This window comes from Arabidopsis lyrata (assembly GCF_000004255.2).
Source record: "Arabidopsis lyrata subsp. lyrata unplaced genomic scaffold ARALYscaffold_4, whole genome shotgun sequence".
NCBI lineage: Eukaryota > Viridiplantae > Streptophyta > Magnoliopsida > Brassicales > Brassicaceae > Arabidopsis > Arabidopsis lyrata.
Genome location: NW_003302552.1, coordinates 2877946 through 2898099, shown reverse-complemented (window position 1 = coordinate 2898099; position 20154 = coordinate 2877946). Strand labels below are relative to the sequence as shown.

At 40.2% G+C, this 20154-nt stretch overlaps 4 protein-coding genes, 1 long non-coding RNA gene and 1 pseudogene across 5 annotated transcripts; 2 read left to right on the top strand and 4 right to left on the bottom strand.

The window, feature by feature from the left end:
* Nucleotides 1-5669: 5669 nt before the first annotated feature.
* Nucleotides 5670-6651, bottom strand: LOC110229394. The gene is made up of 3 exons (XR_002332809.1): nt 6151-6651; nt 5932-6041; nt 5670-5822 (listed from the first exon to the last, which is right to left on the bottom strand). It is a non-coding gene; the product is annotated as an uncharacterized LOC110229394 (long non-coding RNA).
* A 489-nt stretch (nt 6652-7140) lies between these two features.
* On the bottom strand, nt 7141-7506 carry LOC9316657 (glycine-rich cell wall structural protein 1). The gene has a single exon (XM_002878715.1). The coding sequence runs from the start codon at nt 7504-7506 to the stop codon at nt 7141-7143; it is 366 nt and encodes a 121-aa protein (XP_002878761.1).
* A 3100-nt stretch (nt 7507-10606) lies between these two features.
* On the top strand, nt 10607-12599 carry LOC9316656 (cytoplasmic 60S subunit biogenesis factor REI1 homolog 2). The gene is made up of 5 exons (XM_021028698.1): nt 10607-10846; nt 10988-11542; nt 11625-11794; nt 11900-12109; nt 12201-12599. The coding sequence occupies exons 1-5, from the start codon at nt 10742-10744 to the stop codon at nt 12355-12357; spliced, it is 1197 nt and encodes a 398-aa protein (XP_020884357.1). The 5' UTR covers nt 10607-10741; the 3' UTR covers nt 12358-12599.
* Nucleotides 12600-12934: 335 nt separating this feature from the next.
* LOC9314828 (replication protein A 32 kDa subunit A) lies at nt 12935-14990 on the top strand. Its single transcript, XM_002880542.2, has 10 exons — nt 12935-13190; nt 13291-13401; nt 13497-13597; nt 13688-13729; nt 13816-13893; nt 14014-14092; nt 14161-14247; nt 14337-14422; nt 14538-14606; nt 14709-14990. The coding sequence occupies exons 1-10, from the start codon at nt 13086-13088 to the stop codon at nt 14788-14790; spliced, it is 840 nt and encodes a 279-aa protein (XP_002880588.1). The 5' UTR covers nt 12935-13085; the 3' UTR covers nt 14791-14990.
* A 154-nt stretch (nt 14991-15144) lies between these two features.
* LOC9314827 (RING-H2 finger protein ATL20) lies at nt 15145-16260 on the bottom strand. Its single transcript, XM_002878714.2, has one exon. The coding sequence runs from the start codon at nt 15910-15912 to the stop codon at nt 15301-15303; it is 612 nt and encodes a 203-aa protein (XP_002878760.1). The 5' UTR covers nt 15913-16260; the 3' UTR covers nt 15145-15300.
* Nucleotides 16261-17962: 1702 nt separating this feature from the next.
* Nucleotides 17963-20154, bottom strand: LOC9314825 (annotated as a pseudogene).

Below are 20154 nucleotides of genomic sequence, written 5' to 3'. Positions count from 1 at the left end.
TATCCCGTGGTGGCATATGATGTTCTTCCAGACGAAGTTCTCGACCTGCGCGTCTTTGATGCTGGCGTAGGAGTCCGCCTCGATCCATTTGGAGAAGTAGTCTGTCAGTACGAGGACGAGTTTCTTCTGCTTGGAGTCGTGTAGAGGTCCGATGATGTCCATGGACCATCGCATGAATGGATAAGGCGAAGTGATGGAAGAGAGGAGCTCGGCGGGTTGATGAATGGTTGGCGCGTGTCTCTGGCATTTATCACACCGTTGAGAAAACTTCTCGCAGTCTTTGACCATTGTGGGCCAAAAATATCCGTGGCGTTTGATCTTTATAGCCAGGGCTCTCCTGCCAGAATGGTTCCCACAAGATCCGCCGTGTACTTCTTCCATGACTCTCCGAGCCTCATTTCCTTCGACACAGATAAGGAGGGGACCGGAAAATCGCCATTTTAAGAGTTCTCCATCGATCAGAGTATACCGAGCCGCTTTGGCTTTAAGCTTCCGAGCTGCCCATTTTTCAGTAGGAACTTCTCAATCGGCTATGTAGCTTCGGATGGCTCCGATCCATTTGGCGTCGCTTCCGTATTCGGGCTCAGTTACGTCCATAGTTTGCTGGTTTAGTAGTTCGATGTCCATTTCTTCCGGTTCTTCTGTCTCCCGAGCTGTTAGAACTTGATCCTTGCTATTTTCTTCAATGCTCGGCTTTTCGATGAACTCGACCGGTATGATTCTCTTTAGATTCGGGTCGGAGGTTGAAGCTAGAGCTGCTAAGGCATCTCGATGATAAAATCGGCCAGGACTTGAGATTTCGCACATATTTTGTTCCTGTATTCGATGTCGTACTCGCTGAGTTCTACTGCCCATTTGGCCAGGCGTCCCGATTGGCTCGGACTATACAGGATGGTTCGGAGTGATACGGGCGCCATGACGACAATTGAGTGAGACTGGAAATATGGCCGTAGCTTCCGAGCTGACATTACTACAGCGAGGGCGAGCTTTTCAGTTTGCGGGTAGCGTGTCTCTGCGTCGGTGAAGGTTTGCGAGACATAAAATATCGGCTTCTGCTCTCCTCTGTCTTCCTTGACTATGACTCCACTTATCGCCGTATCAGAGACTGCGATGTACAGAAATAATGGCTCGCCTGGGACTGGTTTCGCCAACACCGGTGGATTAGCCAAATACTTCTTCAGTTCCTGGAAAGCTTCTTTGCAGCGATCGGTCCATTCGAATTTCTTGTTTCCGCGCAGAGTATCGTAGAAAGCCAGGCATTTGTCAGTGGACCGCGAGATGAATCGGTTCAAGGCCGCGACTCTCCCGGTGAGACGTTGGACTTCGCGCTTGTTCTGTGGTGAGGGCATGTTCAGTAGAGATTCGATTTGCTTCAGGTTTGCCTCGATGCCTCGGTGAGTTACGAGATATCCCAAGAATTCTCCCGACTTTACCGCGAAACGACATTTTGCCGGGTTGAGCTTCATGTTGTGCTTGTTGAGCTGACGAAAACAGTCGCGTAGATGGGCTATGTGATCGCTCTCTTCAAGGGACTTGACTAACATGTCGTCGATATAAACTTCCATCGTCTTCCCGAGCTGCTCGGAGAACATCCTGTTGACGAGCCGTTGATACGTTGCGCCGGCGTTTTTGAGTCCGAAGGGCATGACTTTGTAACAGTAGATACCTCGGTCTGTGATGAAAGCTGTCTTCTCGCGATCGTCGGGATGCATGAGAATCTGATTGTATCCTGCGAAAGCATCCATGAACGATAGCAACTTATTTCCCGCGGTTGCTTCCACTAAGCGATCGATATGTGGGAGTGGAAAACTGTCTTTAGGGCAAGCTTTGTTCAAATCGGTGAAATCGACGCAGACTCTCCACTTGCCGTTCTTCTTTTTAACCACGACAGGATTTGCTAACCAGTCCGGGTATCTTGCTTCGGAGATCGAGCCGATCTTTAAGAGCTTTTCTACTTCGGCGATCGATCCCGACCTAATTTTCTTCGGAGATCGATCCCGACCCAATTTTCTTCGCTTCTGCTTGATGGGTTTGAAAGATGGGTCAACATTCAGCTCATGGCAGATTACGTCGATGCTTACCCCAGGTAGATCTTCAGCCGACCAGGCGAAGGTGTTGATGTTCTCTTTGAGGAATGAGATGAGCTCGGTCTTGATTTCCTCGGTTAAATCGCTGCCAATTTCCACGCATCGTTCAGGCCGTTCGTCGTCGAGGCTAATGGAGATTACAGGATCCGAGGTAGGCTTCTTCTCCTCGCGCGCCTCCTCGATCTGTAATTACTATAACTGTTTAGATATAGCCTTCTCTTCACTCCGGCCAAGTTTTGATTTCTTGCGATCTGTTTTTGCCTTCGCTTCAGTGACAGGGTTTCGGAGTTTGTGTGCTGCCATGAAACACATCCGAGAATTTTTCTGACTGCCCCAGATCGTTTTCACGCCATTGGGGGTCGGGAATTTGACACACAGATGATATGTTGATGCGACAGCTCGCATTAGATTTAACCACGGAGTTCCCATTATGGTGTTGTAGATGGTAGGTCGATCGGTGACTGAGAAGTTGACTATCTTTGTTACCCCGCCGGCTCGGACTGGTAGTTGGATGGTTCCAAGCGTCATCAAAGTTTCCCCTGAAAATCCGAGGACAGGCCTCGGGGTCGGAATCACCTGTGACATGTCGATGTTCATTTGTCGGAGCGTTTCGCGAAAGATTACGTCGATAGTGCTGCCGGTGTCAATTAATACTCGGTAGATATCATGGTCTCCTATGGCTAATGTGACGACGATTGGATCGTTATGAGGCATGTCGAGCCCGTTCGTCTCGCTTTCTTCAAATGTGATGACGTCGTTAGGTCGATCGAAGCGTCTTGTCCAGTTGCTAGGCGTCTCGGCTCGGCGTTGATAAGCTTTGATTGCCGCTACGGTGTCAGGACAGTATGGCGATCCACCCATTATGGTGAGAACCCTCTGCCGCGTACCATCTCGGTCTTCGTCTTCCGACCCCCGGGTTCTTTTCTGAGACTCCTGGTTTCTTGGTTCGGGGTCTCTTCCCGGGTTGGTCTGCTCGGGCTCTAGCTCCGGCTCGAGATCCTTAAGAGTGACATTCGTCCCGAGCTCTCCAGCTAGGAATTTGGTTGCTAACTTGGCTCCGAGGCTTCGGCATCTCGAGGTATGGTGGCCAAAAATTTTGTGGTGTTCGCAATATTCTTGATCATTGCTCGGTGGCTGATCCCTTGTCCAAGTGAAGGACTCTCTTCCTCGCCCACGGCCTCGGGGCGTGTCAATCTGGTAGCTATGGTATCCCGAGAAATTGTGCCCTTCGTGATGCGTATACGTACCGCTCTCACGTGTCTTCTTCTGGACCGGAGGTGTTGCTTGGGCTTTCTCGGTTTTCTCGGCTCGGGGCGCCTGTTTCGTTGGCTCATGCCTCTTTGCTAGCAGCGCCATCTCTTCTTCGTGGGCGACGAAATCCGAGGCTCGATGCAGCGCGTCGCGAATTGTTGTCGGTTTAGACAGATTCAACTCTTTCCTGAATTCTGACTTGTACCAGAGAGCTTTCTTTAAAGCCGAGAGAGCTGCTACATCTGTAATTCCTTCGACCTTGGCTAGCGTCGATTTGAAGGTCTTGAGGAAATCTCTTAATAGCTCGGTGGGCTGTTGAGACAAGGACCACAGATCCGCGTCGGAAGTTCCGGGGTCGATGAGCACGGAGTATTGTTTGGGGAACAATGTCGACAGCTCGTCGAAACTATCAATCGAGTTTCGTTCCAATCTTGAAAACCACTCTAATGTGGGTCCTTTGAGGTGTTCCACGAACAGTAAGCACAGACCTGCGTCTTTTTCCCCGGGCTTGAACCTGGCTCGGGCCACAGATATCACGAACGATTTAATGTGGCACTTCGGGTCGGTTGATCCGTTGTAAGAGTCGATTTTAAACTTTCCCAGATTGGACATCGTCGTTTCGGAAATTCTTTTGGTGAAAGGCGTATTCCGAGATTCTTCCAAAATTCGGTCGATGTTCGGTGCGGAGGATGAAACGCTGTGTATCTAGGTTTTGACGAGCTTCATATCAGCTTCCGCCTTGGCTAGGGAGGCTCGGATCTTGCTTAGCTCGTCTTCTCTTTCGGATTCTTCGGCCCACCTTATGTTTTCCTCAGTTTCTTCGTCATCAGTAAGGTCCGTTCGCTCGGCGGAGTTAGCTCCGGCTCGGGTACGCTCATCTTGCAGATCATCTGGCTCGTCCGTCAAGTCCACTGTGTCTGGCTCGGTGGGATCATCTTGGTTCTCGCGTCTGGCAGGGTCGGCTCGGGTTGCGACTCTGGTGTTGCCGGTTGGTGTCGCGAACGTGAGTCTTGTTGGGTTGATGCCAGGTAAGTCCCTCCGAGCTCGTGGCGGCCGAGTCTGGAAACGCGTGGTTTTTTGTTGCCCACGTGTTGCGATTTCGTCGACTCGCTGCGCCAAGGTTTTGTTAGCTTTCTCTTGATCGTCAGCTTTCTTCTGGAATTTAACCATCAGGTCTTTCAGTTCGGCTAGAGTCGCTACGATCGTCGGATCGGCTTGAGGATTCTGAGGGTTTGGAGGGTTCGGGATCCCTCCTCCGGCTGGTGGTGTCTGACGACCGTCTTCGTTCGTCGTCATTTTCGGTAATCGAGTTCTGCGTCTTAGGGTAAGAGAATTCTAATGTATCCCCACAGACGGCGCCAAACTGTGGAAGTCGAAACTAACACAATCGAGATTTGTCTAGGGTTTTATTTTAGGGATACGATAAACGTTAATTCTCAAAGAACAGCAGAAACGATTGTAACCAAAGATGGTGTTCTTGATATTATTAAGAAAAAGATGACTTTGATCGTACAAGAGTTTGATCGTAAAGGAAAAAGATGTTTTTTGCTGTGAGAGCTTTGCGTAATGTAATTTCTAGAGCGATATTGCTTGTACTTTGCTTGAGCCTTGAGTCTCTTTATATATAGGTGATAAACCGCCTCTCCAGCGATATTCTCGGAAGATTTCCATTTATCTTGAAGTCGGCTCAGAATATCGCGGATTAGGATAGTTTCCTTATTTTTCGGGGGTTTCCTGATTTGAGTTGATCTTTCGAGATTCTCCCCTATCATTTCCGGGTCTATCGGAAATGATCCTTCGGAAATGACACCTTACTTGGAAATGATACTTTGAAGGTGAATATTTACCAAGTCTTTGCCTCGGGTGATGATGAAGACTTCGCCTCGGAGAACTTGTGCAACCGGCTCGGGTACACAGGAAGGACTGGCTCGGGCACTCTAGGATGGCTTGTTTGAGTACCCTGAGGCGACGGGCTCGGGCGCTCCGAGGCGATTGGGCTCGGGCGTTCCGAGACGACTGGGCTCAAGTACTTCCGAGACGACTGGGCTCGGGTACCCCCGAAGTAACTGGCTCGGGTACCCCCGAGGTAATTGGGCTCGGGTGCTTGAGACGTCTTTTTCAGGTATCCCCGAGGCGATGGGCTCGGGTCTCCTAAATCGATTAGGTGGATAACCCGAGGTGGATGATGTGATATCCCGAGGTGATCTCTGTAAAACTCCCGAGGTGTTCTAAGTCTGGCTCGGCGCCAAAGGATGGAATCCGACCCCAACAAATCACGAAACAATCAAAATGACTAAATGCACGAACCTGGCTTTTCCTCTAATGAATCGCCATCTCTCAGCCACCAACATTCTTCCTTAGCGAATATTGAACCAAATCCAAGTTAGTTACTTTAACATTCTCGTTGACATTGTCAGTTACTTTAATATTCTTGGTTTCCGTCTCACAGTCAAATCGTCGAACACCTTGTGTGCACAAAGAACTCTAAAAACAGAACCCCTAAGATTTATTACAATACCTTCTCCATGAGGTAGAACACAGATCTCCAAAAAGGTTTGAATTTCCTCTTAACAAAATTAGGCTAAAATCAAACCTTTGCAACTTGCTCGGCTCATCATCGTTCCACACCGCAAGATTAATGTGACGTGGCACCAACCTAGTCTTCTCGTTATCCCTCGCTGCGTTTCCAACCAATTCCAAAACCTAGACAAATCCAATATCCCAAAAACAAACAGGTTAAAAATTAGGGTTTTATGAAATTGAAGATTGAAAGAACTGAGAACGAAGGGGATAATTAGAGTTTTTGACCAACTTTTCAATTTCAATTGATACGCCTTGCAAAATTAGGGTAATGATAAGTAAAAGTGACGGAGGAAGCTAGAGAGAGAGAGAGAGAGAGAGATAGAAAGACACAAAGGAAGCGAGAAAAGGAAAAGACGAAGTAGAAGATTGAGAGGAAGGAAAGTGAGATGAGAGATATAAAGAAGAAGAAGATGTGAAGGTGAAATGAAGAGCTGGAGTTGCAAGTGTCAACGAAGGAGGAGAGATGCACGACTGAGAAGACGATGAGGAGAATCCATATGTGAGAGTGAATAAAGGATTAATCGATTTGAGCTCACTGGCGGCGGCGCTGAAGAATGTGTCTGCGGAGGAGCACGATTTTATGGCCAACGACAAGGTCAGTGGTTTTGGCTAGGTTTGGAATCGATTTTGTTTTTGACAGAACTCACTGGGATTCGATAGAACTCTTAGATCTGAGAGGTAAACTCAGTAGACTTAACTGGTTAAGTTTCGCGACAAAAGAGGGAAAGTAAAAGACAATAGGCGCTTAAGTGAATAATTTTTGCTAAGTGTTGGCGGAATAGGTCATTTTTGTTTTCCGCTTAAGGATTTTCGGTCTTAGCATTTATCAGGTGCTATTAAAAAGTAACCAAAATCACGAACTCATCTATTATAGCAGTTCATGAAAATGCGCTATCGTCTAGTGCTATCAATGTGGATTTTTTTTGTAGTGACTCTACTAAATCACGTTACCCCGCGTAGTAGGGATTGGCTATGGATCGGGCCTTGTCGATCCAAAGATGTCAAAAAAAAAAATACAATAATTTACAAAGCTAATACATTATTATCACAAAAACAAGTTTAATATAGTCTACTAAAATTATATGTGCTTATCAAAAGTATAGAAAAAAACACTACATATTTTACGAACTTTATAACTTTCTCCCAATTGGTTGGACCATAGGTGCGATGATTTACTTCACGGACGAGGTGTCTAAATATGATATGAAACACTGAAAGCTCAACAACTTCCTCCACCTCCACCTCCACTTCCACCTCCAAGACCACCGCAAGCGCTGCCGCCAAAACCTCCACCACCAGTAAACCAGCAGCTGCCACTTCGGCCACCATAACTCCAAAACCCTCTATGACTCCCAAAACCACGGATTCCCAGATCTCTGCCATTCCAAAACCCTCCATGATCCCCAAAACCACGAATTCCCACATCTCTGCCACCAACATCATTTTCTCCGACACCCTGATCACCTCCTTCTCCACCGTTATCACCACTCACATTGTTGACTCTGCTTCCCGTCAAGGCCACAAGAAACATCAAAACACCAACACAAGAAGCAATAGCTATGACTATTATTATCCAAGTCTCCATATCTTAACCAAAATCGCTACATTTACTTATCCTCCATATATCTATATAGTTTGTTGCCTGAGGTTTGCCTGTAGACAAATAACGTGTCAAGTTTGTATTGATGTAGAATTATATTCAAAGATTTTCACTACGGTCTACGGCTGAAATTATATTTATTAATACGTTTACATATTCAAAGTTTTCATTACGGATGAAACTTGAGAAGAAGTCCATACCGTACCATGGTTGCTTTCTTAAGTTTCTTTGATGCCAGCTATGATAATATACTTTCTCCAAAATATATATTAATAATACATAACTAGATTTTAACCCGCGGTACACCGCGGGATGATTTCATTTGAAAGTTAGTATAAAAATATTTTGTAAATTGTATCTCCTTATAACATATTTATTTATATTATAGTTTATAATTGTTATTAAGTAACGTATACCACGAGTCCACAAGACAATTATTAATAAACTGAGGATTTAACCCGTATTAAAGCGGTATATAAATATTGATTCAAATTCGTCTGCCATATAAATCTCTTCCGAAATATAACCCGTTCCATAATTTCTTAACCCGTCCCGTGATTTGTTTTTATTTTAAAATTTAATGATTACTTATTATATATAAAAGTTTACAAATCATATCATTCTCTAAGACATTTATATTTTAATAAACTAAAGATTTAATATGTATTAAAGCGGCATGTTAATGATATTTTAAAATTTTATAAATATTGTTATTAAGTAACATTATCCCACGGGACAATTTTTGGTTTTATACAATCTTTTCTAAATGAGACTGATTTAATGTGTCTAATATTTGTGGTATTAAAAAAAGGATTTAATCCGTATTGAAACGGCGGATTAATGATATTTTAATTTTTTTTATTATTGTTGATTCAAAAACCCATCCCGCCAAACCCGTCCCGTCAAAAAACTCATTTATTTTATTAATATTCTTATTTATGATATGATTCTGAATCATTGTCTAAATATTTTAATCGATGTAGAACGTTGAACACACATTTTCGTCAATTGGATAATATATGTCCGTTTTTTAAATTTCGAATCACAGTATATGCAGAAAAAAAAATTGATTTTTTTTTTTTTACTTTATGTATTATATTATGATTCAAAACAGTTAAAAATAAATAAAAAAAAAAATGATAGGAGAATCATAATTATAAATCTTAATCAAATCTTCTAAATATCTAAATTATTAAATATGGAATATCCGGTGTATGAGTTGGGTTAAATATAACTCGACCCAACAAATTTTTTGTGAAGGAATTTTAAAAACGGGTCGGGTATCCGATATACCCGGAAGCATTTTTACCCACCCTTCACCAAAGTGTTGCAAAAATACTAGTGTAGATACATTTTCTTAACATGTATGTAGTGGTAGTTAGATAGATGTATATTTTTGACTAAGGATTTAGATACATAATCAAAGCTAAGAAAATGTGTAAATACACAACACAAACACAAGTTTCTTTTAGCAAATAAAGTCTGCTTTTCTTTTGGAATCAATGGAATCCTCATGATTACCACCACGGAAATGGGAAAAGCGGCATTCATGTTCCTCAAAAGTAGAAAGACATGATCTTCACTAAGTCTCTATTAGTTAGGGAACCATTGAGTGGGTTTACGTTGCTGTGTTTCCTTTTGTCCCACGTCATGGATCTTTTCCAAATCAGCAATGCCTAGAGTCTCATCACACCATTACGGATGACCTTGAGAAGAAGTCCGTAACTGTATCATGGTTGCTTTCTTAAGTTTCGTTGATGCCAACTATCATAATAAAAAAATCATACTAATAAACATATATATATTGATAATATATATTACTTTTTAGTGATGATTATAGATAGCTATATCTTTGTCTAAAGATTTATATGGATTGACTTGGTCAATTGGACTTGACTTGAGTTCCAATTTTCTTACCTACTTCACACGGTCAAGAGAAGAAAAGTGCATGCACATACGCACTTTGGCAATCATAATGTCTAAAACACTCGACTTATATATTTTATAGATCTCAAACTCAGAGACCCATTGGTTCTGGTCATTGGTAAGAGCAAGACCTCAATATTTTGAAGCGATGGCCAGAAGACTTTATAATTTGATGAGATACAATGAGGAAGAAGATGACGTGGCCAAGAGATCAGTTTTAGTTGTTTTAATTAATTAGTGGGAATGTGTTAACTTGCCCACGTTTCACGTTTCTTAGTAGTTAGTTATTTCTTTGTGTATTTAAGCATCGTTTATTGCAGAATCTAATAAGAAGAGAAAAATTGTAGTAACTTGTTCTAAAGTCTTTGAGAACCAAAGTGTTCTTGTCTTTGTTCTCGATAGCATTGATTGTCCTATAACTGGGACCTATCATAATTACGTTGGCTAGAGCATAGTAATAATAATTTTAGTAACGAGTTCTCGGTTTGATCTCCCAAACCAAAAATCGAGTGTTCCCCTTAATAGAGCATAATATTAAACCGTCACAGTGAAAGATTTTAGATATTTTTTCAAACTCACCATGACTCACCATGGAATTCATTATATGTCTTTGAGTAAATATCATTATATAAAACCAGAAGAAACTTTTTTTGATTAAAAGGAACATCAATAATTAAAACCAGAAGAAAAATCAAGAAGCTTCTAATGTTGACACCAAAAAATAAAAAAGCTTCTGAATAAAACCGAGAGTTTTTCTTTCCCAACAAAAGATAGTGTCACGGTATCTTCAATATTAAAACTTTTAAACAAAAGAAGATACCGCAGTTCTATCAGTTGTTGGAAATGAGAAACTCGCAGTGTTACATTAGAAGATGTTAAAGCTATAACCAGAAGAACCCTAGAGTTCCAATTCAAAATCGTCCGGAATATCGGAGATCATCATTCTTTCTCATCTAATCGCTCAAGGAAGAAAGCGTATATATAATAAGTGTACATATCTATAGAATAAATTAGGGTTTCAGTTACAATAAGCCCATATAGTTTATCTAAAAGCCCATTATGTTATATTAAAAAGCCCATTAGCTTCACAAACCAGAACGGCCTCTTAACATGACCCATATTAACATCACTGCTTACGCAAGCACCAAAGATTTGGAGATTTGTCGTTAACAAATTTTGCCGACCTACGAGCCGTCGCCTCCTATAAGCCATCCCTAAACCTCGAACTCTTTCTCTCTGAGTTCTTCTTCGTTTTCTCGGGAAAATCCTGTGAAAGAGATAGAGATAGAGAGAGATGTCAGCTTTAGCTTGTAATTCGTGTAACAAAGAGTTCGAAGACGACGCTGAGCAAAAGTTTCACTACAAATCCGAGTGGCACCGTTACAATCTCAAGCGCAAGGTGAATTCAATCTCTCGTGCTTTTGTTTACAAGATTAAGTTCGTCTAGGTTTTATGGAATTGATTTGGTTCTTCTAGGTCATGCTTTTGATGAATAGTGTGATTTAAAATAGTTTTGAAATTGTTTGAAATGTTGTTATAGATAGCTGGTGTTCCTGGAGTAACAGAGGCATTATTTGAAGCTAGACAAGCTGCTATAGCTCAAGAGAAGGTTAAAGCTGTTGAAGCACCAATGCTTTATACTTGTGGAATCTGTAATAAAGGTTACAGGAGTTCCAAGGCTCATGAGCAGCATTTGAAGTCTAAGAGTCATGTTTTGAAGGCTTCAACGAGTAGCGGAGAGCAGGATAAAGCGATTATTAAGCAGCTTGCTCCTCGTCGTGTTGAGAAGAATAACCCTGCTCAATTGAAGGGTTCGATTGAGGAAGAGAGTGAAGAGAGTGAAGATGAATGGACTGAGGTTGATTCGGATGAGGATTTGGATGCGGAAATGAATGAGGATGCTGAAGAAGAAGAAGATATGGATGAGGATGGTATTGAGTTTGAGTTGGATCCGTGTTGTTGTTTGATGTGTGATAAGAAGCATAAGACGATTGAAAAATGTATGGTTCATATGCATAAGTTCCATGGATTTTTCATTCCCGATATCGAGTACTTGAAGGATCCTAAAGGGTTTTTAACTTACCTCGGTCTAAAGGTTTGTGCTTTCTGCTTAGTCTGTCTCATCGCTTTATCCCTCGGTGTTCATGGGTCTTAGATCTTTGTTGTTGTTGTTTCAGGTCAAGAGAGACTTTGTGTGTCTGTACTGCAATGAATTGTGCCATCCATTCAGCAGTTTGGAAGCTGTTCGAAAGCATATGGACGCCAAAGGTCATTGCAAAGTGCATTATGGTGATGGTGGTGATGAAGAAGATGCAGAACTTGATGAGTTCTACGACTACAGCAGCAGGTCTCATATCTTCTGCTTTCACCTCTGTTGTTGGTATCTTATTAGCTAATCTTGTGTAAATTTTGCTTGAACTTTTTGTTTCTTTTGGAGTGTGTGTTTGTACAGCTATGCCATTGGAGACGATAATCAGATGGTTGTGTCTGGTGAGTCAGTGAACACTGTAGAGCTTTTTGGTGGGTCTGAGCTTGTGATCACCAAGAGAACCGATAACAAAGTAACGTCTAGGACTCTTGGGTCTCGTGAATTCATGCGCTACTACAAACAGAAGCCACCACCATCTTCTCAGAAGCATATTGTCAACTCTCTAACCTCCAGGTTTGTCTTTAAACCATCAGATATCGTTTATTACTGTCTCTGTATAGAATTAGCATTGCAGAATCTGACGTGAATGGGTCTTAAAACACAGGTACAAGATGATGGGTCTAGCAACAGTGCATTCGAAGGAGGAGATAGTGAGAATGAAGGTGATGAGAGAGATGAACAAAAGAGGAGCGAAAAGCAGTGTCAGGCTCGGAATGAAGAGCAACGTCATCAGAAATCTGCCCAACAACGTCACGTATTAGTCTTGTTCCTCGATTTTCAGGTCTCTCCTCTTTGTTTGATTTTGTGTCAAAAACCAGAGTTTTGTGGAGCTTGTGTTGGTGAGTGAATCCAAAACCTATCTAAGTTTTTTCACTAGTACCAAAGTGTCTCTTGCCCAGTGCTTTGTGTACACTCTACATTAATCTATTATGAGTTTGTTGTATCTCTTAGATAAAGAATAAGGGTAATTTTGGCTTTGATGGGGTAATTTCTACTATTGTGATGATGGGTGTGCTGTTTCGTTCATTACCGCTTACCAAATCGTGCTCTCGACTTCACTCTCTCGAGTCTCGCTAATGTAGATTGCCTCAATGTAAATGCACAAGTCGATTTTCGAGTTCCTCACAAACCGCGACTATATCTCTCGACAAGAATTTCTTACGGAATCCAATGCGTCTCTTTAGATTCTAATTTTTTCATAACTCAAATTAATTAGTTTCTAATACAGAAAAAAAGAAAAACTGAATTGCATATTAATTAAAAAGTAATTATATTAAGATTTACCTCGCCGAATCAATAATAAAGCGAGCGAACTATTGAGCCCTAATTGGCGGGAAGCTTAATCCAAAATTGGAGGGAAAATTCCCCAAAAAATTCTTTCATCGCTCTTAAAATTCCCCAAATCTTCTCTTCCCTTTACTTGGATCACTTCTCAACTTCCGAATCTCTTCACAGATACTTTCGATTTTCCAATTTCCAAGCTTCGAAAATGTTCTCCAGCAGCCAATTCGAGCCTAATTCAGCCTTCTCCGGCGGCGGATTCATGTCTTCTCAACCTTCTCAGGCCTACGAATCCTCTTCCTCCACCGCTAAGGTAATAATCCATCGATTAGACTACAGATCCAAAGTTGCCCTAGATTGTTCGATATTGGGATTTCTAAATCCGATTTGTATGTGTTTTTGGGGAATTTCAGAATCGTGAGTTTCAAGGTCTTGTTCCAGTGACGGTGAAGCAAATCACTGAATGTTTTCAGACCAGTGGTGAAAAATCTGGTCTCGTTATCAATGGAATCTCACTAACAAACGTAAACCATTTCTAGATCTCTTTTTGTTTATCGTTATTCTTCAATATGAATACAACAAGTTTTACTCAATTGTTTGATGTTTTTGGTATATTCAGGTCTCACTTGTTGGTCTAGTGTGTGATAAAGATGTTTCTAAAGTCACAGAAGTTAGATTCACTCTTGATGATGGAACAGGACGAATTGACTGTAAAAGATGGTAAACACTCTTAAACTATGCAAGAATTGTTTTAGGTACAATGGTTAGTTTATCAAGTTTGTAATTGGTGTTGTTGTTCCTTTGTTATAGGGTGAATGAAACTTTCGACGCTAGAGAAATGGAGTCGGTGCGGTTAGTAGCTTTGGTTTTTGTTTGATTTATGTGGTGAGATCATATTTGTTTTGGAGGTGTTTTCTAATGGTGAGATTGTGAAACAGAGATGGAACTTATGTGCGTGTCAATGGTCATTTGAAGACTTTTCAGGGTAAAACGCAGCTTCTAGTTTTCTCTGTGAGGTATGTTTTGTATTTTTGGTTTTGAAATGCTTTTGAATCCTATAGCATTGGCAATAGATTTTGGTATGTTCTATATAAGCTTTGTTAGATATATATGAAATCGTCTGTTTTGTGTTGCAGGCCTATTATGGACTTCAATGAGGTTACTTTTCACTACATTGAGTGTATACACTTCTACTCCCAGAACTCTGAATCACAGGTAAAGAAAATGGAATATGGCACAATTTGCAATCAATCCTCCTTCTCTGATGTGTGTTTTCTCAACAGGGACAACAAGTTGGTGATGTCACTCAATCGGTTAACACTACGTTTCAAGGTGGATCAAACACAAACCAGGCAACACCATTGAACCCTGTATGTTGATTCACCAAGTTTTTTTTTTTGGTTTTCTTCATGACATTTGTTCCTGTTCTTAAATTCTCGTTGTTGTTGCTCTTTTATAGGTGGTTTCTTCTCAAAACAATGACGGAAATGGGCGCAAGAACTTGGATGATATGATTCTAGACTATCTAAAGCAACCTGCTTGCACGTGAGTTTCCTTTTTCTTGCACCACTTCGACTCAAAAGTTCAAAACTCAATTTGCTTGCATGAGACTTTTGAGTCTGCTAAAGCCGGTCTGATAATTGTTATTTGTTCATTGCAGTGCAAGACAACAGGGGATACACATTGATGAAATTGCTCAGCAATTGAAGGTCCCAAAGAACAAGCTAGAGTATGCTCTTTTGTCCTTTCTCCTTATAATCTCTTCTCTCTTTACTCTCAAAGTTGTTGATATCATGAGTTTTGCTTTGTTTTTTTACTGGTGTGTTTTTAGGGGCGTTGTTCAATCACTGGAAGGAGATGGTCTAATATACTCGACTATCGATGAGTATCACTTCAAGCATGTCGAGCTTTGATCTATCTAATAGTCTTCTAGAGTTTGGTTAATCCGTAGATAGAGTCATTAGTATCGTCTGGTGATTTGAAAGATTTTTCAACATCCAGAACCTAGGATCACGTCAAGTTCACTTCTGAAACTGTGGTAGTGTCTGGTATTGGATTGTTTCCTTGTTTCTTTTAATTTGGTAATCCAACTTCAAAAGTTCAAAGTTGCTTCTTTTATCTCAAACAAAATTTGGTTTTAAGTCAGTGTTGTGTGTTGCATGAGATATGTGTTTGCATACTAGAATCAAACTTGTGAATGTGAACTTTCAAGTCTATAGAATCTGAATTACATTAAATCAAACTGCATTACATGTTGCCAACAAAAACAGATATATAAACTATGAAAAAGCCCTAATTTACCTCTAACACAAAACATAAAAGTGAAAACCCTAAATAGACATTCGAAACAAGTTAACAAAATCACTAAGACCACAAAATAAAAACATATCTTGAAACCCTAATTAGACTCTGTTTCACTCTTGTTATTTGTCAACAGGTTTGCGACAGAGAGGGCACGAGTTATTATGTCCAACCACCCACTTAGTGACACATCGTTCATGAAAACAATGAGAGCAATAAGGCATCTGGCAATAATCCTCGGATCTCGACAGATTCTCCAAACAGATGGCACAAGTCTTCGATTCTTCTTCTTCTTGGCTCTCTTGGTCCAAATCTGTTGCCAACGAAGCAGAACTACAAGGCACAACGTTGTATACCTTCTGTGTCAATTTGACAGAGACTATCATGAATAAAGGTTGTTGTTGTGGCAAGTAAAAACTTTGACTTCTTTGCCGTTGGGCTTCGACAACCTTATAAGATATTTGTTCGGACAAGACATGATCGTGGAGTTGGGTTTGGAGAAGTTGATAGACGTAGTTTGGTTTGAAACTTGGGAGTTTCAGAGAGATTAGTGGGTCGTGAAGAGAAGAATCAGGGTAAGATCCGAGACTCATGACACTATCATCGTTCTCGTTAATGAGAAATTCCTCGAATTCTCTGTTTAGACTGATTACTACCGTGCTTAAGAACCCTGACGATGGAGCTTGAGACCAAGCCTTAACATGAACGTCGAGTTTGAAAGATTCAGTATCCATTGTCGGAGTGAAAATTAGACAAAAATCAGAGACAGAGTGAAAGATGATTCGTAAGAAAGAGATAAGAATAAGAGAGAGAGATTGTTGAGAAAATTGAAATTGTGGAGAAGTGAATGGGTAATGTTGTGTTTATATAAGAAAAAAAACTCTGATTATAATTTGTTCTAACGCGTTAATGTAATTTCCTTTTTTCTTCCATATTTCCATTTTTCTTTTCTTATTTCCATTTTTCCTTTGTTATTTCCTTTTTTCTTTAAAGCATTTTTAACGTTCATTTATTGTTGATTTCCATTTTTTTTTTCTTGTTGTTAAAATATCTCATTATACCAGAGAGCTTAAACCAAATATTTTTTTTCAATTGTTTGCTGGTTTATTATGTGGTTTGCAACATAATTATTCCACCGAACAAAAGAAAAAAAGAGAATCTTTCTTAAAACTGTAATTAATATTTGCTATAACTAATAGATCAAAATGGAAAATATGATTCGCAATGTTCTTAGTTCAGTACGTCTAATCAAAATTTAAGTTGCTTGCCAATCAAGATTTTTGTCTCATACCCGAAACAAACTTGTGATGAAATTCAATTCGAGAACCTGAGTTTCATTAGATCAAACTGCACTAATACAAGATTGTTAGGCAAATTGAGAAGCTCATTCGCAACAGAATTAACTCGCTCGGCTACATGACCAGACCGAATCTCCGAGATCTTCTCCAACAATGGTTTCTCGTCTCGCCTCAAGCCTTGAGAAGCATCTAATCAGATGGCTCTATATTTTTGCTCTGTTTCCAAATATTTGTGTCTTGTAATTGTAGACCTACAAAGTCAAGCTCTGTTTGCTTTCATCTCTTAAGAAAGTGTTAGAATATTAGGAAATATTCTCTTGTATATACTATAGTTATTATATAGAATATTTGCTTTCCTAATATTCTAACAGAGAGGAGCACGCTCATGAAAATGAAAGTAGAATTGTTTGGAATTGCAGTCTTAGCTAAGAGAGTAGAGATATATCTGCATGCAGTTTGGTTTAATCTTCTAAGACATTATCAAATCAGCTCTTCAAGTCTCTGGCTTCACGGATCCAGTTGAAAACATTGAAGTTTCGGCATTTACCAAGTAGTAAATCCACAACTCCCTTGTTGTCTCCTTTAAAAACGATTCTCCGATATCCTTTACACCAACAGTGTTGCATAGCTATGAACAATAGCTACTTAGCCATTCTCGCGCATCATTCTTAGCCAGTGAGAGACTGATTTCTACTTTTCCACAATCTCCAAAGGATCCATAGCTATGATCAATAGCTACTTAGCCAGTCTAGCACTATAGATGATTGTAGCCATCTTCGCCTGCGTTATAGCATTCGATAATCCTGCCGCTCTCCATCCATGTAGCTTGAGCATAAAGAGAATAAAAAAAAATAGAGATGTTTCGTAGTTTCGTAGTTTCTGCCGTATTAATTGTAATGCCATCCTAGGAGATCTTGAGAAGCTTGTGGAGACAGTCTCAGATATAAAATCCGGTTTGACGTCTTCTTCTTCAACCATAGAGCTAATCATTGTCTCATTCCAGCCTTGTCATGTGTCCAACCATAGCCACGGATCTATCCAAGCTCTTAAAGCGGTTCTTTCGACATATACACGGCTTTCTACGAAATTTGAGGTTTGTTTAAACCAGACACGGCTTTCTTAACTTTGAGGTTTGTTCTGATTCAACTTTGAGGTTTGTTTAATCACAAGATTAAGAAAGGACCGCTTTAAGGTTTAACTTTATTAGAACCACTTAACCTTGTGATTAAACAAACCTCAAAGTTGAATCAGAACCACTTAACCACAACATTTCATAGTTGCTTCTTTAATCTAACTTTATCTGAAACGAAATTTGGTTTTTGTAAGTTTGTGTTGCAAGCCAAACTCAGATACTAGTAATAAACTTGCACCTCAGAACTATTAAAACCCAAGAAATAAGGTTGCACTAACCAGAAACAAAAATGTAGGACCAGAAACGATAAAATTGTAATGAAATATAATAATGCGAACTTCAAGTCTAGAGAATCTGACTGAATTCTATAAAATCAAACTGATTACATGTTGTCAACAAAAACAGAGTATCAAGATCGATACATAAACTATGAAAAACCCTAATTAGTATCTTAAAGTCTACGACAAAGATTAAACAAAAACATAATTGAAACCCTAATTAGACTTCCAACACACGGATTAACTAAATCATTACAACCACACACAGAACAAAAGTAAAATTTGAAACCCTATTTTAGACTCCGTTTCACTCTGATTGTTCATAAAAGGGTCGGCGACAGACAGGGCAATAGTAATTTTGTCGAATCACCCACTCATCGACACATTCTTCGTGAAAACAATGTGAACAATCAGGCAATTGGTAGCATTCATAGGATCTCATAGACAGATCCTCGAAACAGATGAGGCAAGTCTCCAAATCTGTTGCCAACGGAGCAGAACTACAAGGCACAACGTTGTATACCTTGTGTGTCAACTTGACCGAGACTTCCATGAATAAAGGTTGTTGTGGCGGCAAGTGATCAACACTTTGGATTCGTAGTTGGGCTTTGACAATCTCATCAAGTATATGTTTGGTCAAGACATAATCTCGGAGTTCGCTATAGAGATCGCTAGACTACGATTGGTGAGTCGATACTAGAAGAATCAGGGTAAGATCCTAGACTCTTGATGCTATCATCCTTCAAGTACTCTCTGTCTAGAGTGATTATTACCGTGCTTAAGAACCCTAACGACGGATCTTGAGACGTAGCCGCTACATCTACTTGAACATCGAGTTTGGTTGAGTCAGTTTCCATACTCGGAGTGAAATTAGACAAAAATCAGAGACAGAGAGAGAGATGATTTGTAAGAAATTGGAATAACAGAGAGGGGATTGTGGAGAAGCGAAAGTGTAATATTGTGTTCATATAAGCAAAACCCTAATTAATGTAATTTCCTTTTTTTTCTTGGTTTTCCATATATTCATTTTAACTTTTTTTTTTTTAATCGGCAAATCGATCATATTATATAATCAGAGTTTTACATGATACATAAGAAACATTCAAATACAAGGGAAATTAAACATAATTTCGATGAAAAAGTGGAAGTGACCCTACTTTCCAACCGGAAGCCTTACAGGCAACATATAATATTTGTTAAGTCTCTTCTTCATATACTCGTAAAAGGATAACATCTTATAGATGAAACTCCAAAATGCATTCCGCATCACTCTGAATAATAGAACATATTGATATGTTGCTTGGAATGGATATTGATCATGTTTTTTGTAAAACCCTACACATCGTTGCCAGTTAATGATACATGATATCTTACCTTTCACCGTTAGATTGCTTCTCCGTAGACTTGATTTTCGGTGATTTTATGCTTTATTCCTTCACCACAAAAGTATTGGGAATGTTTGTCACCATGGAGAGTTGATAAACTCTTCATAGAGAGCACATGCTTCATTGATTTCCATGGTGGTTTCCATGGCGGTTGTTTCGACAATAATGAAGTCAAAATTTCATCATGAAACTGGACCGATAAATCAAAGCCGTTCGAAAATATATCAAACAAAGAGTAGCCGCCGGAGACCGTCAGGAAGAAAACCATCGATAATTGTGATCATCCACACATAATCGATCAGAAGAACATTCAAATCTCCTGTAGGGAAATTGAGAGAAATCATCGCCTGATCCGTTGAAAGAGAGTCATCGCCAAAGACATCGCGGGCAAAGGAAAACGAACCATTACCAGCGGTTGAAAAACTTTAAATTGAAAGAGAGAGCAACTGAGAAGCCAATTATTGTTCTGCTCACCAATCCCCAAGCTGAATCACCATCGGCAACCAGCCAACCACAAGTAAAAATTCGCTAGATTTTGATGAGCCATTGAGTATTAGAAAATAAGTAAAAACCGTAACCGCCGCGACGAGAAGACAAAGTTGAGATAAAGAACAGTTACGGTGAATTGAGACGAGAAACAAAGAGAGGAGAATACTAGAAACTACATAAATTATCATCATCACTTAATTCACGGGCAAAATATTTGAAGCAATTGAATCTCCCTCGGATTCATCGAAAGCAAGGCAAATCGCTTTCGAAATCGCCAGTGATTGAGTTACAAAGAAAGGAGATTTATGGACACTTACGCCTCAGTCCTTTCTTTCTTTTCTTGACCTTACCATTCAAATTTACTATTTTTCTTAAAAGTTATATTATATATATC